At 40.3% G+C, this 26,248-nt stretch overlaps 1 protein-coding gene across 1 annotated transcript in view; it reads right to left on the reverse strand.

The window, feature by feature from the left end:
* Positions 1 to 11,247: 11,247 nt before the first annotated feature.
* The window catches only part of Mdfic (MyoD family inhibitor domain containing), a 68,902-nt gene continuing 53,901 nt past the window's right edge, over positions 11,248 to 26,248 (reverse strand). The window contains exon 3 of the mRNA XM_023705063.1: positions 11,248 to 14,911. Coding sequence (XP_023560831.1) covers positions 14,664 to 14,911 — 248 coding nt within the window. The 3' untranslated portion in view covers positions 11,248 to 14,663. The remainder of the gene's footprint in view (positions 14,912 to 26,248) is intronic.

Raw genomic sequence — 26,248 nt, forward strand, 5'->3', positions numbered from 1 at the left:
AAAAATAAATAAATATTATTCTCTATTTTAGAAACACTTCATAAACTATCATTTTCCCTTTGAAAATCTTCATGTTCCAGGTATCACTGTATCACAGGAAGAATACTGAACATTGGTTTCTCAGAGTCTTATAATTTACCTGAATGAAAAGCTAGAGGCAAAGCCCCAGAAGTAGCAGGATTATGCTGCCAAAAGTCTCTGAAACTTTCAACAGTAAAAAATTCAATATGCTTCATCACTACTCAAGCAACTTTAGAAGAGTTTTGATTTATAATATTAATTACTTTTGTAAGATTATAGTAGGTAAATAGAAAAAAATTGAAGTCCTTTTTCATTTCAGTACAGGAGATATGTTGGCAGGATACCAGACTTGTTATGATGTTTCACCTTTCTAAATTCATGTGAAAAAGGGGTTCCCACAGTCCTAATAAAAGAATATCTTCCCCAAGAGTGTAGTGTTCTTTCTCAACTCTTCTGCAGGTGTGATAGACTGTTGCACCACAATTGGATATTCCATGAATCTTCTTTTGACACTTTGCCAATGGTTTCTGATAATATTTGCCCAGTAGAGTATAACTCTATTTATTTGCACTTTACCTGTCCATGTTTTCTGTTTAAGTGAGTTATTTTGCCATTAAATTTTCTTCTTGGAAGTGAGAACTAGAATTTGAATGTCATTATTATAGTCAGATTCCGATACTAAAATGTCAGCGTACTTTCTTCATATCAGTTATTCAAGATGACTTTCAGGATATAAATGGTTATAATCAAAGATGCATGTAGAGCTCTATGTGATCATATACCTGTATAGCTCACCCATTCATGATAGAAATACGTATTTCTAGCTGAGTTAGAAGCAACTAGAAGGTACAAACTATAACCAGGAAAATAATGTGAACATAATTCTTAAACTTAGTGAATATGATGACCTATTACAAAAATAAACTTAGGGATGGTATGATTTTTATTCTACCTTGATAAAGTACAGTACAATATAGTTCAGTATTTCTTTGGTTAGGACACACACACACACACACACACACACGCACACCACTTTTTCCCAGTACACACGCCCCTACCAGTTTCTCCCAGTAGGAGTCCCTGGACCATAAACTATCTCTGAGAATTGATTCGACACTCTCTCAAATATGACTTTTTATAAGTCAAGTCCTCTAAAAATATAACATTTCATGTATTTCTCAGACTACATGTCAAATCAGTATCATGCAAGCATAATACTTTTACTACTTTCTTAGAGCACAGTGTTGCGAGAGAAAAATTTAATACATCTGTGCAACATCTATATTAATGCAGTGGTGGAATATTGAAACTACTTTTATCTGCCACACTTCTCAAACGAAAGGGGGAGGTAATTTTTATGGTAGTTAAACTGTGAACCTTGCGTACTTTCTTGCCTCTCTGGCTCTGCTCCTTAGGTGTTATTAAGGAAGTAGTCTTTATTCCACATCTTAGACTTTAAAAGTTACTATGGATAGAAGAAGCCTATCACGTGGTCATGTCTGCACTATAAAATCTTTCCAAAGTACACAGCAAATTCATGATGGAATTCACAGGCCTTAGAAGAAAGTATAATAAAATGTCCTGGTATTCCGAAGGCACACTATAGAGGAGACTATGGCCTAGCTTGGCCCTTAAAGTCATTGAAAATTCTCATATTAATAGTTTCTGAGTTAGTTTCCATGTATCTGTTGTCTACATTACAGTGTCCGTGTACTTCAGATGTGAGAAAATAGGAAACTTGACTGTATCAACAAGGGATGATCACAACATTTGAGACAATAGAGCAAATAGAATTTGGCGAAGTCTTTCAGTAAAGTTTATCATTAGCACAGACAAAACAAAACACAAAGGCCACAGCTAAGCAACTTCTCATGTGAATTTGTTTAAGTAGTTTGGAAAAGGATTATGTTTTATATGTCCTTCTACTGTTGAGGAAATTGGATATGCTAAGTCCTGGCTGGGATGCTGGTGAAGCTCCTGATTGCCTACCTTCAACGTTATCTTTTCCTTCACAACCCTGATGCAGTGAGTGACACTCACTATTGGTAAACCCCCCACAGAGTAACTTGGGCTCACATGAGCCTAGCCACAATGCCAGCAACGACATGAACCGGAGGGGATTTGAAACCCTATCTCAACAAATGTATTTCTGTTTCTCAACATATAATATTCAAAGCAATACTTTGGAATTGCAATGTGATGCTTGACAGGGTTCAGGTAAATTCATTGTGCTAAACTGAAACATTTCTGTCAGATGCCTGCTCTGCAACAATCAGACTGTGCGCACTACAATACATGACAACCACCTCGCCCCCTCTAGTTGTAAAGCATGCAAGTGTAATACTTCATTAATGAAAACCTGGCATGCAATTGCCACCAGGTTTTTTTTTTTATTTGGTAAAACTTTTTGGTGATAGTTTGCCATTTTATAAGTAGTGTGAATTTCCTAATGAATCTAGGAAAACATAAACATTTTCATTAAAGATACTGATGCATTTTGGTGTTTTTCATATTGTCTTCATGTTCAAATTTACAAAAGCATAAAATGAAATGGTTTCTTGTACTAAAAATTAACTTTGGTACCCTTGGAAATGGTCAGTTGACCACATGAATGGTCTCCTTTAAAGAAGGAATGACTAAAATGTCAATGTTAAACATTAAAATATTCTTAAATGGGTAGTTTTTTATGATAAGCTTTGCCTAAACCTCTATAGCACCTTCCTACTTCAGTACAATTTATCATACTTTAGGTTCAAGCACCTAAAATATGTAGTTTAAAAGAAAATGTAAGCCAAATAAATGGTAACTTATCACAGGACGCCTCAACAGGCAACAACTCCGCTCTGACGTGCTCACTCAAAACCGAAGCAGTCGTGGAAGAAAGCCTTCTCTAGGCTCTGGCAAAATTGAGGCTTTCATATTATGGTTGCGTTTGCCATCGCCTTGCCTACCATATTTTTAACAATTATTTCAAAATAAATATTTGCAAGAACAGATAAAAGCCCGCAGATTCTATTTGATGATCCAGTGTCCAGATGCAAATTGAGTTTCTGCCTGCGGAAGTGTAGTTATTCCTTTCCAAGCACCAGCTTCTACCACTAGGGAAAAAAAAATGTGGCTGCCTTTTGCCCCTTCGTCCTTATTAATCTTGGTAATTTTCTTTATGGAACTCATTGAAATTTCATTGGTATTTTCAATGTGAATTTAAGTATTTTCATCACAGCGCAATTATTTTTTAAAGAAGCAAAATTTCATTCTATGGAGCCTTTGTCATGTACTATGAAAATAAAATGGTTAGCACAGGCTTGGGGCATTTTACTAGGCCCAGGGAAACGTAATGCGTAACGCTCAGAACTTACAGCAAATCAGGTGGCCTCTCGGGGCTGGTAAACACCCTCACAGGCCAGCGCAAACACTGGGGCAGGCTGACGTGAGAACCTGCATCAGGTGCCACGAAAGACGAGGACTGCCAAGCATAGAACTTTGGAAAATATGCTTGCGGGAGGCCAACCAAAGGGACTGAAGTCATGCAGCAGGGTTTAGGACGGGAACGGAACGGATTCATTAACCCAGCCACATGATTACTCATTGAACCAACCAGCGAGTAACAAGTAAATGGTGAGTGATCTGTTGATTTAGTTTAAACACGTCAAGCCAGAGAGTATAGCCAGGTAGAGAATTTTATCCTTTCATCATTCGATGTTTCTTATTAATACATATTCCATTCTGCTTTTTAAATTATTTATGTCCTCAAAACAAAAGCAGTCATGGAATAAAACCTTTACATTATGATACGTGTGTGAGCACGTGTATGTATGTGTTCATTCATTCAATCAACACACACTTGAACATCTCACATATGCCAGACACTCTTGGTGTCCTCTGTCCAGTCTCCTTGCTCCTGGTTTCTTTTCTCCCCCATCACCTAGCTCCCATACAGCACCAGTAAGTGAGGGAACGGGAGGATTTCACTCTCCTGCCTGGATAGCACATGCACTACTACCGCTACCATACCAAGTCTAATAGGAATTATAATGCTGATTTCTAGTGCTGGTTCCCAGCACTTCCAAGTTCATTTTCATGCTTAAGGAAAAAATGACAACAGGACACTTTTTGTTTGTTTATTTCTTGTTGAGACAGGTCTCACTATGCAGCTCAGTCTGGCCTGGAGTTCCCATTGTAGCCCAGGCTGATTTCACACTCCCAGTGATCCCGTGCCTCAGCCTCCCTAGTGCTGGGATCACAGGCATGTGCCACCATGCCTGGCTTCAACAAAACATTCTTGTCCTGAAATATGAATGATCTTCCAAACTCTTACGACCTAGACTTCCACATCCACATGGTTGGCTTTGGAAACAAACAACGGGCCACATTTAACATCTCCAGTCACAGTCTTTCAGCTGTCTCCCAGCAAGGACTTGATTCAGTTCTTTCATCCACATCTGTCCCCGCAGCCAGCGCCATGGTTCAGGCTGTCACTGCCTTCTGTGCATGTTGACGGACACACACATTCTTTTCACTGCTTATCCAAGTTTATTCTCCATTCCTGTGTCCTTAGTAAAAATCTATCAAAACATAAATTTGGTCTTCTCATAACCTGGATTAAAATCCTTGGTGACTTCACATTGCCTCTAGGAGAGTTTTAAAAACTGTGCAGCAGGCCGGGGAGATGGCTCAGTAGGATGGCTCAGTGGTCTAAAGCACCTACTTGGAACAAGCTTGGCAAAGCACAGGGACCGCGGTTCAATCCCCCAGCACAACATACCAGCCAGCCTCAACCCCCAGGTGGGCTGAGCTGGCCACACACACACACACACACACACACACACACACACTAAATAAATGTAAAAAATAATAATAATAAAATAAATAAATAAAAACTGTGCAGCAAGACCTTCAAGTGCTTCCTCGCTGAACTCTTTCCTCTTGTCACTCCCTGCTGCCCGTCCTTCCCAATGTCTCTGCAGCTCAGACTGCATTTGTGAATGGCTGCATTCTCCAAACGCGAGCTTGTTTCCTGTCCCAGGAAGATGTCCTCACCAGGGGATTCTCTTTCCTTTGATCTCTTTACTCTTAGAGCACTTGTGCCTGTCCCTCGTCGCTTTAGCTCTGTCTAATTTGTATGCTCTCTCTCTCTCCAAACTGAGGCACCTATTATCAAGTTCACCCCACAGGCTTTAAACCAGCAAAAGTGACCAATAGACACTTCTTGATTAACTGGATGAATATTTGCAGCATCAATTAAATTGTTAGGAATTCATTAACAGGGTTGGGCTGATATGTCAGGCTCAGTGCTGGATCTTCTTTAGCTTAGAAGTGTGTGTATCTGGAGGCACATAGATGTTTTGTTAGCTTGTTTTGTTATTTATTTATTTTTTTTACATATATCTAGCATCATCCAATAAGACATTTCTGGGGTGGATTAATTTCCAAGCTTGGATTTTTTTTTGCTGTGACTTTGCTTATGTTGATCATGATTTTGATAAATTGCAGGTCATGAGGAACAAAAGAAAACTGTCACCTCTAGGGACCCTATAGCTATGTTGGTAACCTCAAAGTCACAAGCTTTGGGTACCCTTTTTCTTTGCCTCACCCACTTCCTACATGTTACAGTGGCCAGTGGTAACTGAGGGCATGAGAGATGACTGAGCCAAGAGTTGAGGAAAACGCTGGAGTGTCGAGTGTAGCTGTCCCTGTGTATGAATAACTGTCCCTGTTACAGAGAAACAAATATCTGGGGATGCTGAATCTTAGAAATAAGGAGTAACAAGAGTGGACTGAGACAACGTGCACCTTTACTCAGGTGTGACACACTCACCTTCACCACCTCTTCAGCTCCCTGGCAGGAAGCAGAAGGTGCACTCGAGCCTAATGGAAGGGAGCTTAATGTAGGATACTGTTCGCAGAACAATAGTTGTGAGGAAACCAACAAGGGACTTTGAAGGGTCAGGAACTACAAACAGTGAGAAACCAGTTCTTCTCCCATTTCAGAAGAGCAGAGCAGGGAGTTGCTGAGTATCAGGGGCCACCACACAGGCAAACCCATCTAGGAAGGAACGGGTCAACTGTCAACCCTCTAGCTAGGAAGAAGGATGCTCCGGAGCAGGGTTAAGGTGCACGTTTTGACTTCTTCCACCTTCCACTATCCCACCAGTGTCTATCTTCAATCAAAGTTCATGGAAAATCAGGAAGCAAAAACCAAAAAGGAAGCAGAGGCAGGACGGGTGAGATGGCTCAGCAGACTAAGCGCCTGCATAGGCAAGTGCAGGGCCCGGGGTTCAATCCTCTGTACTGCATGCCGCCCCGGCTCTCCCCCTAGGTGCTCTGAGCCAGCCACGGAGACTGGGCGTGGTGGCGCACACCTGTAACCCCAGTGCTGGGGAGGCTGAAGACAGGAGAAGCACTACGAGTCCAAACTGCATAGTGAGACCCTGTATCAAATACATTAAAAAAAGGAAGCAGAGGCAGCAAATGCAATGAGAAGGGCACATGAAGAATGCACAGCACAGCCTTCTGAAAAACATAAAATTCATCATTCCTCATCTGCCTAAGGAAAAAAAAAATGGAGTCTAAGTAGCAAAAGACAGTAACATATGGCAGGTAGGTTGATTGGGTTTGGAGTCAAGGCATGTGAGAGATACGTAGCACAAGTAGCTCTATATTTTCATTTAAAAATCCTATAGCCAAGCCAGGTATTCCTATCCCAGCTTCAAGTACCATGGCAGCAATTAAATCTATTTATTCATATGCAATTTTTTAATAAAGCAACCTAAAACAATGATTCAGGAATAAAAATTACTAATAAAATTGAGTAACTTACTAAGAAACTTAGTAACTAATATTGTAATGTTAATGTAATATCTTTTAGTAATAAAATTAATAACTCACAAAAATGAGTAAAAATGCTCACAAAACAAGCTAACACAACACTTGCCTGCCTCCAGACACACACACTTCTAAACTAAAGAAAGCCCATTACCAGGCCTGATCAATCAGCCCAACCCCGTTAATAAGTTTGTAACGGCTTAACTGATGCTGCACATATTCATCCAGTTAATGGAGAAGCGTCTGTTGGTCACCTTTGCTGGTTAGAGCCTGGGGTGTGAATGTGTTAATAGGTGTCTCAGTTTGGAGAGAGAGAATGCATACGGATTAGATAGAACTAAAAAGCTATCAGTAACTAACAGTGTTATTTAGGAAGTGAATGTAAGTGATTTCTACCCGGGTTTTCATCTGTAAATTGGAAGAGTCTAGTGCTTTTAGGATCAAATAAGACAGTGGCTATGGTTCCCTTTTCAAAAGCTAAGGGAGCGCTACAAATGTCAAGCCCTGTCAATTTGGATACTACCCTGCAAGGCTGGTCCCTAGGTACGGGCTGGCCACAGTCTCTCTTTTTGACTATCTTTCCTCTACACATGCAGCACTTCACTCAAAACCAACCTGAACATCACATACAAGGGACAGATAAGCACCAAGAAAATCCAAATGAATCGGCAGTACCATTGCATGTTAAAAAGAAAGACCTAGATTCATGTTGAACTTCATTTTCGTGGTGCATAACTCTCCTTTCCAAAGGTCCTATTAACTTCAAAGGGAGCTCCGTGCATGTAAATCATTATATTTATTGGATGCGCCAACCCCTTCTTATCCTCCAGGCACAATTAGAAATATCATAGAAAAATGAATGTCAGAGACTTGGATCCATACTTGATATTCTATGGGAAATTTCCTGTGGTTACAGATGTTAAAAATTCTGCCCAATGGTCCAGTTGTGATTTCGCAGTATTTCCTTCTTTACATCCTTGGAATTACTTTTTCTCTGATTTTAGAATACTTGTCTTAAAGGAAACATACTCTCTAGAGATAAAAATCTTGGCTGTTGGACAACTTGGTATAGTAATGAAAACGAAGACTACACTGCCCCTGTCTTTACAGGAATAGTCAGTGCTTCCCTGAGTTCATCCCATTGATAGTTACAGCGATTCTGTTCCTGTTTCAGGTTCACTGTGGGAACTGTGATGAGCGTCAGTGTCTAGGAATTGAATTCCCGAATTTCAGTGTTCGTTGTAAATCTAGACCATTACCAATTTTCTTGTTAGCACCTCGGTTTCTCCAGTTGAAATCTGCACAATCAATAAAAATCCATGGTTAGATAGATGTCTGCAGCCCTACATTTTTGACTCCAATGTAGTTTCTGCACTTTAAATTCAGTAGTTTTGTGGTTCATGATGGAAGTATCTCTCGCATTGCCTGAGACAAAAAACTTGAAGTCCCCTCTCTGTCCTGTCAGTGATACTAAGACCCTGTGTTACAGATGTGGCACCTCACGTTACGTGTCATTCTCTGTGTGTACCAATAGAAAAAGGCATCTAGGAGAGCAGGTTAGGGCTCTACATATTTTTCAAGGTGATGATGTGGAGAAAAATGTCTCTCTAAGTGAGCACTTATAGCTATTATGAAAGAGAAAATTATAATTAAATGCCAGAAAAAGACTTCGCCAGAAATGTATCCACATAGGATAGATAGTTTGAAAGACATACCTCTTTTATAATGTTTTGGTAAGAAATGTATTAAAAAGATTCATTCTCATCAGTTTATAGGCAAAGGCTTATCAAAGTAATTTGTAGCCACTGAATTATACCCAAGCAGTAAACATGCAAGAACAGTCTACTTTTAGTAGGTGTTTATAGAACAAAATAATCCAAAGTATATATAAAATCAAATTTCTAGTGAAAATGTGTGTAAGTAGGTTTATTTTGAAAGGAAAAGTCCTGCTCCTAGTGTCATAACCAATTAAATTCTCCAGGTAATGACCCCATTTGCATAGTGAGCGGAACCCACAAGTGGGAATTTTAATGGGTACACCACCTGAGTACAGTAATTGAGAGTGACACAACTTGAACTAGTTTTGTGCTTATCCCACTGAAAATTCTACTCATATTATTTTTAATGTCAAGCTACAAGTCAAATTTCAAGATGATGGATTTGTTCTTTTTTAAGCACTGAGTTTGAATAAAAGAAATGCTTTAATTCTTTTATGCATTGCAGATCTTTGCTTTAACTAATCTGTAGTTCTGAGCCTCACCATTGCTTCATTTTCTCCAGTGATTGGAATTTAATTTTGTTCGTTAATTTGTGAATAATTAGATAAAAATAATGCCCTCAGCTGCTAAATTGCTTTTGGATTGCAAGTTAACATATTTTTTTTTTTGCCAGAATATGTATTATGTAGTTAAACTGGCATAACAGTTTGCTAAAATATAATTGCATAAATATGTTCCAATTGTTCGTTCCAATGATCGAATGAAACCGAAAGCAGTACATATTCTTGGGTCATTCACTGTACTCTCCTCGGTATCAACAAAATGCAGCTTCTGCACGTTGATCAGAGATGCCTCGTCATCTGAAGGTACTGCTTTGAAAGACGCTCTCCTCTCTCAGGCACTATTCATGTCCTTGAAAGAATTGTGCATTCTGAGTGCGGGAGCCTGTGACGTCCATGTTAAATTATATAATAAAAGGTGATTCTAAGACTCTCGGAGTCAGATGCACAAGATGAACTGTGCCACCTAGGTTCTGAGGTGACATTTCAAACCTCCTTTGTTTCACCCTAAGATTGTGTGCGACGCTAAGTGTTTGTAGGTGTTTGACACCACTCCGCCACATCTGTAATTGGCATAGCACCCAGCAGACAGGCTCTGTACTTCTGTACACTGCAGCCTACCAAGTTAAGAAATGTATTGGTTCAATATAAAACAGCAGGCTGTTTTTAGACATAGTTACTAGTGCACAAGCTTTAATATGGTTTGGCTTCCTTCTATAATGAGATCTTTTGGTTCCCCGCTCAACAGGCTTTTATTCCTTTGCAAAAGGCTATGAACTATGTCAAGTGGATCAGCTGCTTTTGTACACTCTCTTTCTTGGCTTTGGACTGTAATTCCTTTGCTTCTACCCTTTAAGCACCAGAGAGAATTTAAGAACTTCAATTTTTTTTAAGCTTAACTTAGAATGTGTTTGAATTTGCTTTGCACCATTTTCCTAATATTTATGTTCTCAACTGAACTTCGCAAAAAAGGGCTTGCCTAGAAGAGAATGCCTAAGCGCAAAAGCGTTTGTCTTTAACACACAGCTGTAACCGATGTTGGCAATGTGTCAAAAGCCAGTTTTCTAAAATGATTTCTTCAGGATAACCTCAGAAACAAATGACTTGCTTTTAGTGTCCACTAAATGGCATGAAGTGAGGGATTCTGGGTATACATAATAAACAAACAACAGAAAGGGAACACTATTAGCCACCGGTCAGTGAGAAGGCAGAGAGTACTTGCCCTCACCTGCATGACCTGACCAAACACCACATCCTGCCCCACCTGGATGAGGAACTGGGCACGATCTCTGCTTGCCTACCCGCTCTACTTCTGGAGGCAGAGGAGGGTGGGAGGAGAGCCAAGACTTGGCTTATAATCTGTTAATCTCCAGACTGTCTACTGACCTCGTTAAAATGTGATCACGTGAGTGATCTTTCGAGTCACAGTGCCTCACAGCAAATGGCCCAGCCTTTTGTTCACAGGACAGTTTGCCCTGGGAAGGGACTGTGAATCCACTCCCCAGTGGTGTCGTTTGTTAAGCTCATCCTCCACAGCAGAACTACAGCAGTGTCCTCTCTCCACCAACTTTTCCATTTTAACCAAAATCTCTGGAGACAATCTTTAATGGAAAGTAACAAACAGGAGCCTCACGGGTGCAGCTACCCGTGTTCTCACAGCAGTGACAAGCTTCTTCTCTGGCTTGCAACTTTTTGAGGATTATGTGACTTTTTTGAAGCTCCATGTCAAGCAGAGAGAAAGCACTTTCCATACGCTTCTTGGTTACAGGAGTAGATGGAGGTAAAAAGTGAAAAGTTCTTCCTTAAAATGCCAAATCCTGAGTCAAAACTGTGACTAATAAAGGTGAGAACAAACCAATCAATACGGTAACATGGTATGCTGACCTGGTTCACTTTACTACATTGGTATAGAAGGAAGATAAAAACGGGTATTGCAGTCTTTGATGAAATTGTACTTTGTACCTTTGCATGGCTGTAGCAATCCAACAGTGAACGGTTGTAAAGGTTTGAATAATTTGAAAATAATCTTATTAATGAGTGAACTATTCCATCAGGAAGATAGGTGAAGCATTTAATTAGCATTAAAGGTAAGTCATCAAGTCCCTGCGCTCAAGTCTTTGCTACCTCATCAGTGACGTCTGACATCAATACCAGGAGAGTCTAGGGTGTCGGGAGAGTTTATAAAAGTGAACAATGCAAAGGCTGTACACCAGGTTGCCTCGGTTACTCCTTAAACTGCACAAATGACACTGTGTTCAGGTGAAGAAAATGTATACAGATGATCATGTTGGAAGGACACAAAATAAAATGGCAACTTCCCCTTTTCTGAAAGAGTTCTACTTTCTTGTGTACATAGCTGAAAAACATTTTTAAAAAAATGTACCAGTAAAAATCCCTAGATGGAATCACATCTGGTGATTTACTTTTGAGAGAGAGTAATATTCGATAGATTGAATATCTAATTTCATACATCCGAGCATTTTTTGCTGTTTAAGCTCAGCATATAGAAAATTTGCTTAATTTTATAAGTTAAGATATAATCTCCAAATAAGTACATGAAATCAGAATTATAAATTAAATTTCTGACAGAATTCTCCTTTGAATATTTCTCCCGAGTAGCTGTCGGCCTTCTCTCTTAGCCCAACCCTTCTCCTTTAAATCAACTGTCATCTATTTAAGCAGAAAACTTTCTTAGAGGAAGCAAACAAAATATACGAAAAAGGTATGAAATTTAAAGTCTGACAGATGTGAGTTTTTGAAAGAGTGTTGCGCTTTGATATCATGTATCAACTCTGCTTTCACTTGTAACACATTCTATTTCTCTACAGATCAGTTATGAACATTACATATAGAAGGTAGTCTCCAGAAAGGGATATAACAGGAATAAGAAGTAAAGAAAAATCTGAGATTGCAAATAACAGTTAAGTGAAGCCAAACATAAGTCTATTACTGTATCAATTAGATATAAAAACATGACAAAGCACAACAAAGAAGTCATTTTTAAAGTTTTAAAATATATTCACGATAATACAGGTCCAGTTTAAAAATATTTAACATCAAGTTTCCACTTTTAAAAGGAAATGCAGTACATAACTGCAAAATTATAGCACTTAGCTATGACGGTCACATAATTCAGTAAGACGTTTAACATACAGAAATTCTACAATATATTGAAACTATTTTCACATTTGTCTACTTTTATGCTTTTTAAAACTTTTTAATTACACAAGATTCTTTATGGCACAACTGCTTGAAGTAATCAAATCAAGAAAAGTATTAGATGTATAATTATGAAAATAAATTCTGGTATTCATTAATGTTGTCTGTTACAGAGAAGCATTATTTGAAATGTGTTAGTAATTTCACTGCAAATAGTAAAAGGATATATTTAAGTATCGGACAAACCACTTAGCTGAAAATTTCTGCAGATTAACAAGTCAAATTTCTAACAACTCCAGGTCACGAGCAAGTTCTATGAGCCTATGAGTAGAGACTATTCTTCTATACTAATACATGAATATAATTTAATTTTGGGTATATGTAGCTAATTATATCCTCATCATTTTATGTAACAAATCAAAGACACGCTTTAGAAGAAAAGAAAAATAGCTGTGTACGGAACTGTATTTAAATCCAGTAATTTAAAGGTTATGTATGTATGTCTACGTGAATACCACCGAAAAAGAACTATGAGTTAGTTAACATTTTTTTTTCTCTTCTTAAGGCCTTACATAATAACGTAACTGAAAACTAGGACCCATCTCAAAAGAAAAACCACAGGCTTCACACAATTCAGGTTTTAAAAATCGTTTATAAATTTAGGTTTCCTAAAAATAGGACTTTATTATCATTTGGGTAATCAGCCAGAAATACTAACAATAACTATTAATCCTAGTTTCAAAATTTGTCTAAGGAATTACCGTGAACAAAACCAAGCTATAATTCTGGAGAGACCAAATTCGCAGGAGGACACATACAACAGAAATACATCTCCTTTTCTTCTAAGCTTCCCACACTTAGGACTCTGTGGCTATCTGATTAATTTTGCAATGGCCACCCTCCTGCATTACCTTCCAGACGGGCTTAATGTATCTTACAATTGCAATACTTAATTTGATCACACTGGTAAATGTCAGGGTTGCCCCCGTACTGGAAAGAATGGTTTACATCTTGGGACCCGTGAGATAGCTCAGCGGTCTAAAGTGCTCGCTTAGGCCAGCGCAGGGACCATGGATCGATCCCCGGCGCCACATGCCATGCCAGCCCCACACCTAGGGTGGGCTGAGCCTGACCCCCCCAAAAAGGAATAGTTTATATCCAAGATTAACTGTATTTATGAAGTATAACCATAGTTAAGAAACAAACCAAAACAAGCAGACAGCATGATTCCAGCAGACTTGAAGCTCTCAAAAGAAATCCTTTGAAAAAAATCAAAATCAGGATAGCGAGATGTAATATTAATATATCTCCTAATAAATGAAATTTGTTAAAAATAATCTGTATTTCTATAAACTCTAGCCTATTTCACAGGGTAGTTAGTGGATCTACTGTAACATTTTAATCATACACATAGAAGGGTATGCTTTGGCTTATTTAAATATCATTTAAAAAAAATTCGTATCCCTCCACCTAAAACAGGGGGAAGCTGTAGGAATTTTTCTACACACTGAGTAGGGGCGCGCACAGTTCAGGCCATCCATCTAGAACTTGGCTCCTAGATCTAAGCAATTCATTTAAGTGGTAGACGGAGCCCTCGTTCTAAGAGGGTCTACTTAGCTCCCTCGTGTTTCCTGAAGCCTTCCTCAATACTGAGGTGGTTCCTGTCTGTTTATTCCTGTGGCCCTTTGTGTCTTCCTTCTTCCTATAATTCTCAATGTGTTCTGGGATACTCTGCTTCTGAACAGTCTCTTTCCTCTACCACAGGCATGACGCCGTGGACAACTGTGGGCTGATATTCATCCCTTGAGGCCTGGACTAGAAGACACCGAAACTGGCATTCGGCATCTAGTAAACAAGGGGTCAGGCAGCAAGAGAGTGCCGCATGCACCTCGGTGTCCAGGTGGGGAGGAAGGTTGTTTCCTGAAGTTTAAATTAAATATATTGCTTTCAACATCTAGCAGATAAATATAAAACATAAGTGGTTTGGTTTTAATACCCACTTGAGAAGTAATATATTTGGAGCAATTACTTCAAATACTTCTGTTTCTTCTAAGGAGAAGAAACAGAAATATCAGTAAAAAGAGGATACAGTTAATATTTTTTGGTGTTTTCTTCTGTGTAAGTGTATGAGTGTGTATGTTGTACTTCAGTTATCATAATCTATTACAAAGTTTCAAAAATCAGTTTAAGTAGTTAAAATTTCACATAACAAACCATGTAGACTGGTGAAAAAAAATGGCTTAAGAGAATACTTAACAATAAGGAGTCGACAGTGCAAATACCAAGTTCTTCCAACAGAATCTTACTATGTGTTTTTCAATCCCTTTGAAGAAAATTCCAAAAATGTTCTCCAGTTTTAACGCACAAGAAAGACCAACGTCTATGAAGGAAAGCAGATCCCACAGCACTCCATGCAGATCTCCAAGCAGTCTGAAGACTCGCAGCACGCGTCCATAATGCCGCAGTCCATGTCGCACGGGCAGGAGCAGCCCTCCCCCACGTCGTCCCCACAGCAGCAGCAGCAGGCCTCTGACGTGCAGACGCCGCAGGAAGCTTGTCCTAGGACAATGTTGCAGAGGGTCAGGAATTCACAGAACAAGCACGCCAGGATGCAGTGGACGCAGCAGTCTTCGTTTTTCAGTGGTGAGGGGACAGCGTCGGTGAGAAAAAGGAGTACAAAATAGATATTGTCAGTAGAACGCATAAGAGCTGAGCAAAGTCCCAACCTCAATGACATGCAGCCCCAGAAGTTTCATTTAGGAGCTGGAGGGTAAAAAAGGGGCTCAAAGCAAAATCTTTAGTAAGTCATCTTATAGCAGTAAATGTTGTTTTAGTGGGAAAAAAAGAGCTGTGTATATGTGGGTTGTGTGTGACACTTTTACTCTGACGCTGTCCCCCCTGTGTGACAGCCCTTGGTTTAAGTACCTCTTCTCTGTGCTTCTAACTTACCACGCCTACAGCCTACTGTCCTCTGTGACACTGGTCTAAAACAGTCTGCGACATTTATTAAGTGGCAGTTCCCCTCAACTACTTCATACAGAAGTAGCCCAAAGATACTAGTATGAATGCTTATACAAGAGCACAGGCAAACGCAGGTCACAGACCCTCTATGGAAAACCAGAACTTTGCAAAGCCATGGACTTGGATTTGTGTGGAGAGACTTTGTGATTCTTCTAAATGATCAGACACTACAAAAACATTAAACTAATGAAATGTGCGGGGTGTATCACTTGTTAAAGCAGAATCCATTCAGCTGGATCCCTGTTTTCCAAATGACTCAATTTCAACAAATTCTTTCAAAATTGGAAATGAGTTAAAGAAAAAGACAGTGAGACTCTCTAACAGGGTCCAACTGTTATTACTGGAATAGCTGCGCCTACAGCAAGCATGGGCGGTGTCTAAGGAACCTGACTTTGGTCTGCACACTTTGTCTGTATTACTTCTTAACACTTCTCTAAACAACAGTTTAGAAAAAATTCATTAACCAGAAGAAAGACAGGAAAACAAAATGCTATTTAAGAAGTGCTGCCATATTTTAGAATTATTTTCTTTAACACTTTAGGGCCAGGAGCAATTCTACTTCCGGCTGACACTAACACATATACCAAAATTTTTAAAGACAAGTGTTTGAAATGTTTGTCCAACATGTGAAATATTTATGAAGTTTTTTCCAAGATTAATTCTAGTCTATTTTGTGGATTTTTGCATTTTGTACAACGTCAGCTTTAATAAGGGGACTCCACAACTTACAACACTGATAAGGCACCACAGTCTTATCTTCATCCTATTGCCTAACCCAATATGTGTTTCTGTATTCGGCATTAAAATTGCACGATGACCATGTAACTTCATCAAGTTTCATGAAAACCGGAGAGTGAAAGCGAAAAATAAGCAACAGCTTGTTATTAATAGCAGGTAGTATCTCTGGAATGCTGGAGACAAGTGTCCCTCCTCCGTTACGCCCCGCAATTCTGGATGAAGACCCCATCTGACGGAACCCCTCCAACATCACTGTCACGGCTGCCTCAGGTACAGGAACACAGGCCCATCCCGAAGGGTCTCTCCACAATGCTCCCCCGCTACACACACACACACACACACACACACACACGCACACGCACACACCCATACCACATTTCACTGCAGGATTCACCTCTGCTGAGAATTCAGAGTAAAAGAAAGATACAAGGAAACACAAAGTCTTACTCTATGTGCTAGAGAGAAAATAAAGGAGAAAGGATCAGAAAAGAACACCAGAGCTGCTTGTAGAAGTAAAATCTAAAAACAATATGCACCCATGTTATGGTTTGTGTCTAGTTGTCCCCCCAAAGCCTCATGCAGTCATGGGGTGAGGACTTCTAGAGTTTGTGTTAACTCATGATCCACTGGGATTATGTGTGATCCAAGGCTGGGATTATGGGTCATAGTACTGCTGGGATTACCTATAGGTGGGTAAGTACTGGGAAGTACCCATAGGTGTGACTACTTCCCCTACCCTGGGGCAGGTAATTTGCATTTACAATGTAAGGTGGGAAGAGAAGCTAGCTGCTTGAGCTGCTGCGACCCCTCCCTCGCGCTCTTGCTCTTTGCCACCACCATGAAAGGTTGCTTTTTTGCTCTGTGCTGCTCTGCGTTGGACCCAGCTGAGTATGGACTGAAACCTCCAGTAACTGTGAGCTAAATAAACCTTTCCTTCCTTCATTTTGAGTGTCGGGTATTTGTCTCAGCAACAAGAAAAGAGTAACTAAGACAACCCATCATCCTTTAGCCCTTCACGGTGCCTGACTCACTCTCATGCGGAGCCCATAGCAAGCTGGGAAAGATCGTGGAGTTGTGAGGGTCTCTGCGTCTTTTCATCTTAGAAGACCCCTGAAATCGGCCCACAGGAATCTGAGCCCAAGGCTTTGCAAAGTTGGGGTTTCAAGAGAGTGTCTGCGGTTACCTCACCAACATTCTTTCCATAAACTTTCAGCTCAGTATCTGTTTGATATTTATGTCTGTTCAACTGAGCTTTTCCAGGATCACAGTACCATCATGACTTGTAAAATATTATAAATGTTATAGTTACTTCATGATTTTTATGAAAATATTAACTAGAGGCATACAAGTTCTACTTAACACAACTTTTAATGAATATACGAGCTGATTCCAAAAATATTTTATTGTGATTTAACTCTATTCAATGCTTAAATTTCAACACCAAGAGAAAAATCCCATCGAAGAATCTTTTTTTTTTTTTTTTCCATTGAAGAATCTTTAACTGAGTACGCTTTGTTTGTTTGCTTGTTTTGGTACCAGGAATCAAATTAAGGGCCTTGTGCTCGCCAAACAGATGTTTTGAGTATTCTTAAAATGAGAAGAATGGCTATTGAGCATAAACATTCTTGACATACTAACAATAAGATATACCATAAATAGAACTATATGTAATGGATTGATCAGTTTTAAAGGAGAAAGATTGTCCAACTCAACGTTAGAAATAGAACGTTATGATATACATTTCTACATAATCAGAAGGGAAAGACTATCTTATGAATTCCCATGAGTGGCCTTTTTGTTTAATGTCATGTGTTTCAGCTATATCGACACTGATAGTTCACTGATTTCCTGACTACTGTGACCAGCTGAATAAATACACCACAGTAAATATATCCATTAAAGTATTACTGATGGATGCTGGTGTCCTTTTCGGTGGTTTTACTGTCTCACATTGTTCACAAATTACTCCAAGTAGAATTACTGGGTCATACGATTGCACGTTTAATCTGGTACCTAATTTGTTCCCAAAATGATTGCTCCAAGATTTACTCCCACCAAGTCTGAGACTACTGACAACTCCACAATTTTTGATACTGTCACCCTTTAATACATACTAATTAGTCGAATATGAAACAGAATCTCATGGTGCTTTCATTTTGCATTTGGTTGCTGACTAACATGACATCTTTTATGTCGGCTGGCTTTTGAAGTTCCTTTTCTTCAACACAGATATTCATGTGTGCATACTGTTCCCTTATCCTTCAAGTGACTTTCTTCTTTTCATTTAGTTCTAGAAGTATTTTTATATTCAAGATTCTAGTCCTTTGTCGAATATGATTATCTTCCCTCAATATGTGGCAGGGCCTTTCTAAGTTAAAATATCAAGAACAAAAGAGCTAATTTTTTAGACTGTGAGATTTGGAGGCAAGGAAGTCCTTGTCAAACCTTGTACTGAGCTACAGATACAGTTCAGGAAGCAAATTCATGGCTACACATCTGAAAAACAAATTAATGAAAAGATGAGCAGGAACTAACAATATGGTAGAAGAAGAAAAATGAAGTTTAATGTCTGATTCAAAACAAGGAAGGCCTACTATACCTGAGTATAGAAAGGAAAAAGAACCCAGTATGTGCTCAGCATGGAAAATGTCCTTGGTGTGAAATCCCTCAAAGGATGAGGAACAAATTGAAATTCAAACTGAACAACTTTGCACTGCTTAGGGATACATTCATTTATAATCTTAGCTTCCTTCCAAGTATTAGACTATCATGACGGATGACACACAGAAATTAGATACCTTAGACTAAGCAATGATCTTTAAGCTTCTTTTAGTTTACACCATGTACAAATTACATTTTTTAAGCATTGTTTTCTTGTTACTAGGCAATGGAAGTGAATTGCTTGTCCTCACACAGATCGTGCTTTCTCTAACCTGTCTGCTAGGACAAAACCTGCTTAACCAGTATGGATAACTGGCTGCTTTATCTTGAAGAAAAAATTGAACATTAATTCATGAAAAGTATTAACAGTAATGCCTTGGTCCATGAAGTACTTGTCAACCACGCTTGCGGATCTAAGCACCACCGCTGATGCTCTTGTTTACAAACTCTGTCTGCATCAGCTGATGAGCTCCATTGTGTCATCTTGCCCAAAGGAACACGAATGTGGCCCTCTCTTCCAGAATCATGGAACAAATTAAGTTCATAAACAGAAGCACCACTGTACTTGTTTTCAAAATGAAAAAAAAAAAATGTTATCCCAAAATCAAGAGAGAAATATTCAATTAAAAATACTTCCTAAATTTAAGAAATTATCTGGTACTAAGTGTGTTTTAAGATAGTTTACAAATATTGATACTTTTAATCCTAATGTTACTAGGAAATAGTTGTCGTATTATCCCTACTTTATCAAGGTGGAGAGTGACCTACAGAAGAGTTAAGAGATTTTGGGGGCTGGCAAGACAGCTCAGTGGACTAAAGCACCTACTTAGACAAGTTTAGACAAGTGTAGGGACCATGGTTCAATCCCAGGCACTACATGACATGCCCGCCCTCAGGGCAGGCTGAGCCTGCCAGAGTTCGGGTATGGTTGTGTACGCTTGTAATCCCAGTGCTTAGTGAGACCCTGCAACAACAACAGAAGAAAGAGGAGGAGGAAGAGAAGGGCAAGGAGGAGAGGGAGGAGGAAGTGGAAGAGGAGGAAGAGGAAGAGGAAGAGGAAGAGGAAGAGGAAGAAGAAGAAGAAGAAGAAGAAGAAGAAGAAGAAGAAGAAGAAGAAGAAGAAGAAGAAGAAGAAGAAGAAGAACAAAAAGAACAAGAACAAGAAGACGACGACAATGATGACTTTACCAAGGCCATAGGGCGGCAAATAGCAGCAGGACCAGCATTCAGCTCATCAGTGGCTGTGCCCTACTTAGCGTGCTCTGCTGCCCAATGCGGCGTGTGTACCACATCCTTAGGGGAAGGCCAGTTACAAATGCACACCTGCTGCTCGCTGCTCATTTGTTTTCCTGTCCATCTGGCCTTTTTTGGCCCCTAATTCACAGTTCTTTTTTTTGTTAATGCCTATTCTGATTTTTTTTTTTTCCTGTATTTAGGACAGGACATACAGCATCTCACTACATAGATCAGACTCGTAGTGCTTCTCCTGTGTTCAGCCCCCCAAGCGCTGGGGTTACAGGTGCATGCCGCGCTGGGGTTACAGGTGCATGCCGCCACGCCCAGTCTCACTGCCATCTCAGCACCCCTGGCGGGTGGGACCAGCATGGTACTGCAGGGATCGAACCCCAGCTCTGCGCTCTGCCTAAGCAGGTGTTTTAGTTTGCTGAGCTATCAGGCCGGCCCACTATTCTGAATTTTATAGAGAGCCTAGAGTACTGTCAACCTTCAACTAGTAAGAACAAAGTGATCACTGAGCTGGAGATCTATATATTGAGTCACAGTGTCGAAAGAGACGCAGGAACACATGCAAAGTGATGTCTCAGTTCAGAGAAGCACCACCTGAACATCTACAGCCTATACATTAGGGTGCACAGCTACATGAGTAAGAGCAGGGATTCTGGCAGTCACACATATGGCGACAACAGAGGCCTCAAAAGATTAACTTCTTGATGTAAATATTAAAGTTTGCAAAACACAGATATCATCTTAAAACACAGATCTCTTATCATTTTCTAGAAAAGCACTTTGGGCTACTCTGAAAAACCCAGTCTTCTAACCAGCATCCAAGGAAGCCACAAACCGAGGCACAGTTTAAAGATACAGAGATAACAGTCAAGATCTATCTGCACACAATCATCTTCCGTACTTTATAAGGAACTAAATAAACAAAAGCAGAACCCTAAATTCTGTCAAGACAATACATAGTTTATTTTTCTTGTTGGCCAAAATGTTTTGTTTTATGTAGTTTATAACTCAGTGTAGTAAAAAGCCTAAAACACACTCAGAGGAAACAGTTATTACCATTTCTTTCCCGATAACTGCTAAGGAGAATCAAAGGTTATAGAAGCAAAAGAGATCATAAAAATGATCAAACTTGCAGAGAACTGGGGAGGGAAACAAACTTTTAAAAAGACTGGACCACTGTGTCCATGTGGTTCTCTGTCCAAAACGCTTCTCTCTCCCTGTGTTGTGGAGGATTTCAGTTTTTATGGTTTTCTTCTATCATAATTTGCAGTTGGAGCTGAAAGTGTTCAACCTTTGAGAAGCCAATTGGGCTCTGGGAAGGATGCCTGGGCTAAGCCAGGCCAAGCGAGAATTGCACAATTCAGTGTAGTGAGAGGGGCACTCAGAATAGCAAGGCCAGTTACAGCAAATCTAGAGCAACAAAGGAACACACCCACAGCACTACAGCCAAAAGAGAGAGCAAATAAGTCTTTCCCACGACATCTGACTTAAAGACAGTCAGGATCTATCTGCACACAATCATTAAGATAAAACAAAACAAAAGCTACTGTTACAAATTTCAGCAGCAAAGCCTTCAACAAAATCTCCAAGTCCTTGGAAAGGTCATCAGGTTGAGGCCTTGCCCCTGGCCTGCGGGGAGGGCATCTAGCTCCTCAATGACATCCAGGTGTCAGAAATGACCCGGCTCTGAACTGCACTGGGATGACCTGCGAGACAGCCTCGGCTCATCTAATGCCATCTGTTCTGTTGAAAATGAAACTGAAGATTAACTTTGGAAAAAAACAGTTGATAACAATATTACACCCAAGCGATTTATCCAATCATGTGTGGGTGCAAATACACTAGGAAACAGGACAAAGGCAGTCTGTTAAGAGCGGAAAGAGCCCTGATGAAGACTAGCAAAAGCACCAAGTGTACTCAACTCTACTGTAAGTAGGTCCTGTCTGTATTTGTTTAGGTTTTTAAAGATGTGGTATGATAGATGCTCTGGATTTCTTGGAACCAAGATTCTAAACAGCTCAAGTGCAATACAGGGAAGGACAGGAACACGTGAATTCCAAGAATAAACCACAACCCATTTGTGAGAGAATACAAATTTGCAGGCGTCTGATCTCGACTAACCCTTAATAAAGTTCCTATGCATCAAACTGCTTGGTAACACTTTTGCTAAGTCAGTCTACATCACATAACTACGTATTGAGAAGCAGCAGCGATATGCTCCACAGTGCCTACAGATTAGCAAATGAACAGTCAGACTTGGGCACGGCACAGGGACTTATAAAACTGCTTTGACATCACTGCCAAGGTGCTCGCCACTCCTAGTTTCAAAGACCGACATCTGCCCACTCACTGTGCCCGGGCCCCACAAACTACTTTACTGTATTTTTTTCTTTCTCAGAACAGAATCAAAAGCAGGCTATGAGTGGGTTTCAGTTATATACAAGACCCCGGCCAGGATGGGTAGTCCTAGCCCTGGTGAAAAGCTGGCTGGGAGGGGCCGCGCTGACACCTGCAGGCCAGATCTGCTCCTCCAGTGTGTGTGGGGTGGGAAGTATTTGCTAACACTGAATGGTAGCTCAGCTCCAAGCAGCTCCAAGGCTCTAAGACGGGACTCGCAGAGTTTCTGGCCCACAGCCCTCGATGACCTGCTGCCTGAATAAATTGGCCAGAGTGTGCCTCCTACACAGAGCCCTTGGCACATGGCTGTCCCCGGAGGTCTTGCACCATGGCCAAACACAGTGCACTTTTTCCTAGCAGGGAAGAAAGTGAGGTAGGTCAGGAGGTATGAAGAAAGCTAGAGAAGAGCTACATTTTCCAGTACACCACAAAGAAGACCATAGTTTGAAAAATGAACAATAATCTTTATTAACAATAATCTCTCGGGACTGGGGAGATGGCTCAGTGGAATAAGCGCTTGCCTGGCAAGCTCAAGGACCTGAGTTCAATCCCCAGTTCCGCAAATAAATAAATAAATAAATAAATAAATAATAATAATCTCTCAACAAATTCAAAAGAACATTGAAAAACACAGCCCCAGCCTCCTACGCACCATAAAGAGATTTCTCAAAAACTTTCCTACCACAAATCCAAATCCTGGAATTCATCCCTTTCCTATGGGAGGGACATTTATATTATAAGTCAAGTAAGAGCCCAGAGGCTTTTTGTTTCTCTTATTTGTTCTGTTACCTGATCTGTGGCCAATCCTTTCAATACTCCAATACTCACCTCTCAGAAAGCATGACCAGTATTTGGTCATGATTTAACCCTAGAAGTGGTTCAGGAAGTCCAGTCTAAGAATGTGCATTTCATTTTATTTTTTTGTACTAGGAATCGAATTCAGGACCTCACGGTTGCCAGGCAGATATTGTACCACTGAGCTATATCCCTAGTCCCCAGGATTATGCATTTTAAAAGAGATGCATATAAATGATCCGATAAAGAATTTAACAGGTAAGTAGTACTATGCTGGTAATAAATACGATGCCAGAATATTCCAGAAAGACCATGCCACCTCCTTTTCTGTTCTGTTCACTCTGATTATCACACCAAAACGGCCTCCTTCCACTATAGTGGAGGAAGCTTCCTAGGGCTGTGTGTGTGTGTGTGTGTGTGTGTGTGTGTGTGTGTGTGTTTCCAGGGATTGAACCCAGGGCCTAATTCATGCAAAGTCAGAGGTTTACCACATCCCCAGTCCCTCAGGAGGAAGCCTTCTAAAATCTTTTCGTAGCTAAAACACAAAAAGAAAGAACCAAGAAGCAACTATACAAGACAAATTGTAGTACAGTGGTGAAGTCTGTCTGGTAAGAACAGTAATCTTATGTCTAGCTATCACAAAATATCTTAAAATAACAATCTATTTTCCTGTATTCCAATTACTATCCAACTATATTTTCTAGAAGGAGAAAACAAGAACAGAATAAAACTATAGTTTGCTTGAACCTATTTGATGCTATTGTAAGTTGGCCAGTTGAAATATCCCTAATACAAGTATAATTAATGACAAGAGTGAATGAATTTTTGGATAATAAAACCAGCTTTAAATCTCAAGAGCATTTTCCTAGAAAGAGTGAATGTCCAATAGCTTTTTCAAGTTGGTAATAATACCTTTCAGGACCAGAACAAAATAAATGAGAGTAAATTCTCTAGGTCTAATGAAAATACATATTTATACAGAAATCATCTAAAAAAACCTCTCTCAAATGCTTAATTTCCTATTTTTTTTTTCATTGTGCTTACTTCATAACCTACATTTTGGCTTCACCTCTTCTTATCCGTCTTTAGTTCAAACATTGTGTGAGGTACGTTTATGAAAAGGAAATCAGATGGTTAGGAGGAATAAATCAAATTTTCAGTCATACCTGGTGCTTTTAATCACTGGTATTAGCCTACCAGAGAGGTCTCAAAAGTTGGCCGGGTCACCTGTGACCCGAAATTTCATGACAATGTGAGAACCAACAAGGATACCAAGAGGAAGCTGGAATCAAGGCCTAGTTGGCCGGTTTCACAGGAACGGCCTTCATGGTAATTCCCCAGGCCCTTGAGGAAGCCCACCCTGCAGGAGCAGGAAGCGCACCTCTGCAGGCCACAGTGCTGCGAGGTCCCAGCTGTTACTGATCCTGCCGCTCCCTGGAAGGCTGCAGCAGCATCCACACAGCGGAGGCCCAGGCCTCCCACAGGCAGGAGAAGCTTTGCCCTGGCAGGCCCGGGCAGCGCTCCCAGCCTGGAGGAGACACAGGCCCCGACCAAAGAGGCGCAGCAGTTCAACATGCATACCAGGCAAGATGAAGGGCACAGAGGGAAGCATTCTAGGGAAACGAGCTACTGGAACAGGTTTCAAAGTGGTGCACAGGAGGCAAATCCTATTATTTACGGAATTAACTTGTGACTCACTGATGGCGTTGTTGCTCTTTCCACTTCCCTCCCTCGCCATCTGTGCTATCTACTAGTGCCATGTGATTTTTTAAGGCACTATCACTAGGCTCAGATGAACAGCACAGCATGGCATTGAAATTTTAGGGCACTACCTCCACTTTCACTACTTCTACTTTAATCTAGTGTACACACAACTCCAAAAATATCTACAAACAAGTACTCTCAAATTGACAAATGCAGATAAGCCTGGTGTCCTCAAAAATATATATAAAAATCTGGTGTCTGACAGCACTTCCTATTACTTTACATCGTAGAACAGAAATTAAAATTAAAATCCTTCTTACACAGTTGCTACCTGTTGCTCTCCACTTCATCCGGGTCACCCTGCAACTGAGTTTTTCCCAAGCTCATTACACATGATCTCCATGAGGCAGGCAAACAGCAGCACCACGGAGAGAAACACTGCCCTGTCTGGTGGTGTTGCTGTTGTTTGCACTGACTTCAGTACGGCTTTTAGCAACAGGAAAATGACAGCTGGAGGCACAGAACAAGGGAACTTCGACAGCGAGTACCCCTAGCACCTTCATGATTGCGACATGGCCAAACAACACTCTATTTGTGAAGACTGCCATGTTGGACAATTAGAACTGGATTTCTAGTCTTGGCTCTGTCACACATTGGTTGAGCAGTGAGGAACAAATCATTTTGCAGGATTTGGTGTCAATATGCATACAAAGGAGGGAAAAATGATCTCTTTTTAAGTAGACTACTACGATTTTAGTGTGATGAAATGTGTATTACCTATCACCAATAGGTTTTTAAGTCACTCTCATGGTCTTTTCCTTGAACAGAACCATTACTGGACTTTATGCCTTATGCAAAGTACGACGTAAGTTCTTGCTGAGCATAAATTGGCTGGAGATCATTCATCAACACTTAATTGAAAATGTGGTTACCTGACTGACACTGTCCCAGACACACAAACAAATCACAAAGAACACAATGGACAGTTAAACACAATTGTAGCTACATGACTTGGGGGTGGATGGCTGTGATTCATAGGAAGCCCTGGTGCCCAGGGACTGTGGAGGATGGCAAGAGCCAAGGGCACATCAAGTGCCGCACAGGCATTCCGTCTTCAGCATGGAGAACCTCCTGGGGGCACTCTGGGCTCACTGTATGGCTTAGAAAACTGAGCTTCAAACAGTGGAGAGCTGACACTAAGGTATGCGGTGTTAAGAGGAAGACTCAAGTCTTCCATGTTGCTCTAGGTCAATGGTGGCAACCCTACAGCATGCATGTAGTGTGGCAGCTGGCTATTTGTTACCATTGAGAGCTTCAAATACTCGAACTCACAGGTCTAGGTGATAAAGGGTATTCTTTTGCTAAAATGTTTCCATGCTTTATTTAATTAATTTGTCCTTTAAT

The sequence above is a fragment of the Octodon degus genome, unplaced genomic scaffold (genome assembly GCF_000260255.1).
Source record: "Octodon degus isolate 3935 unplaced genomic scaffold, OctDeg1.0 scaffold00213, whole genome shotgun sequence".
Classification (NCBI taxonomy): domain Eukaryota; kingdom Metazoa; phylum Chordata; class Mammalia; order Rodentia; family Octodontidae; genus Octodon; species Octodon degus.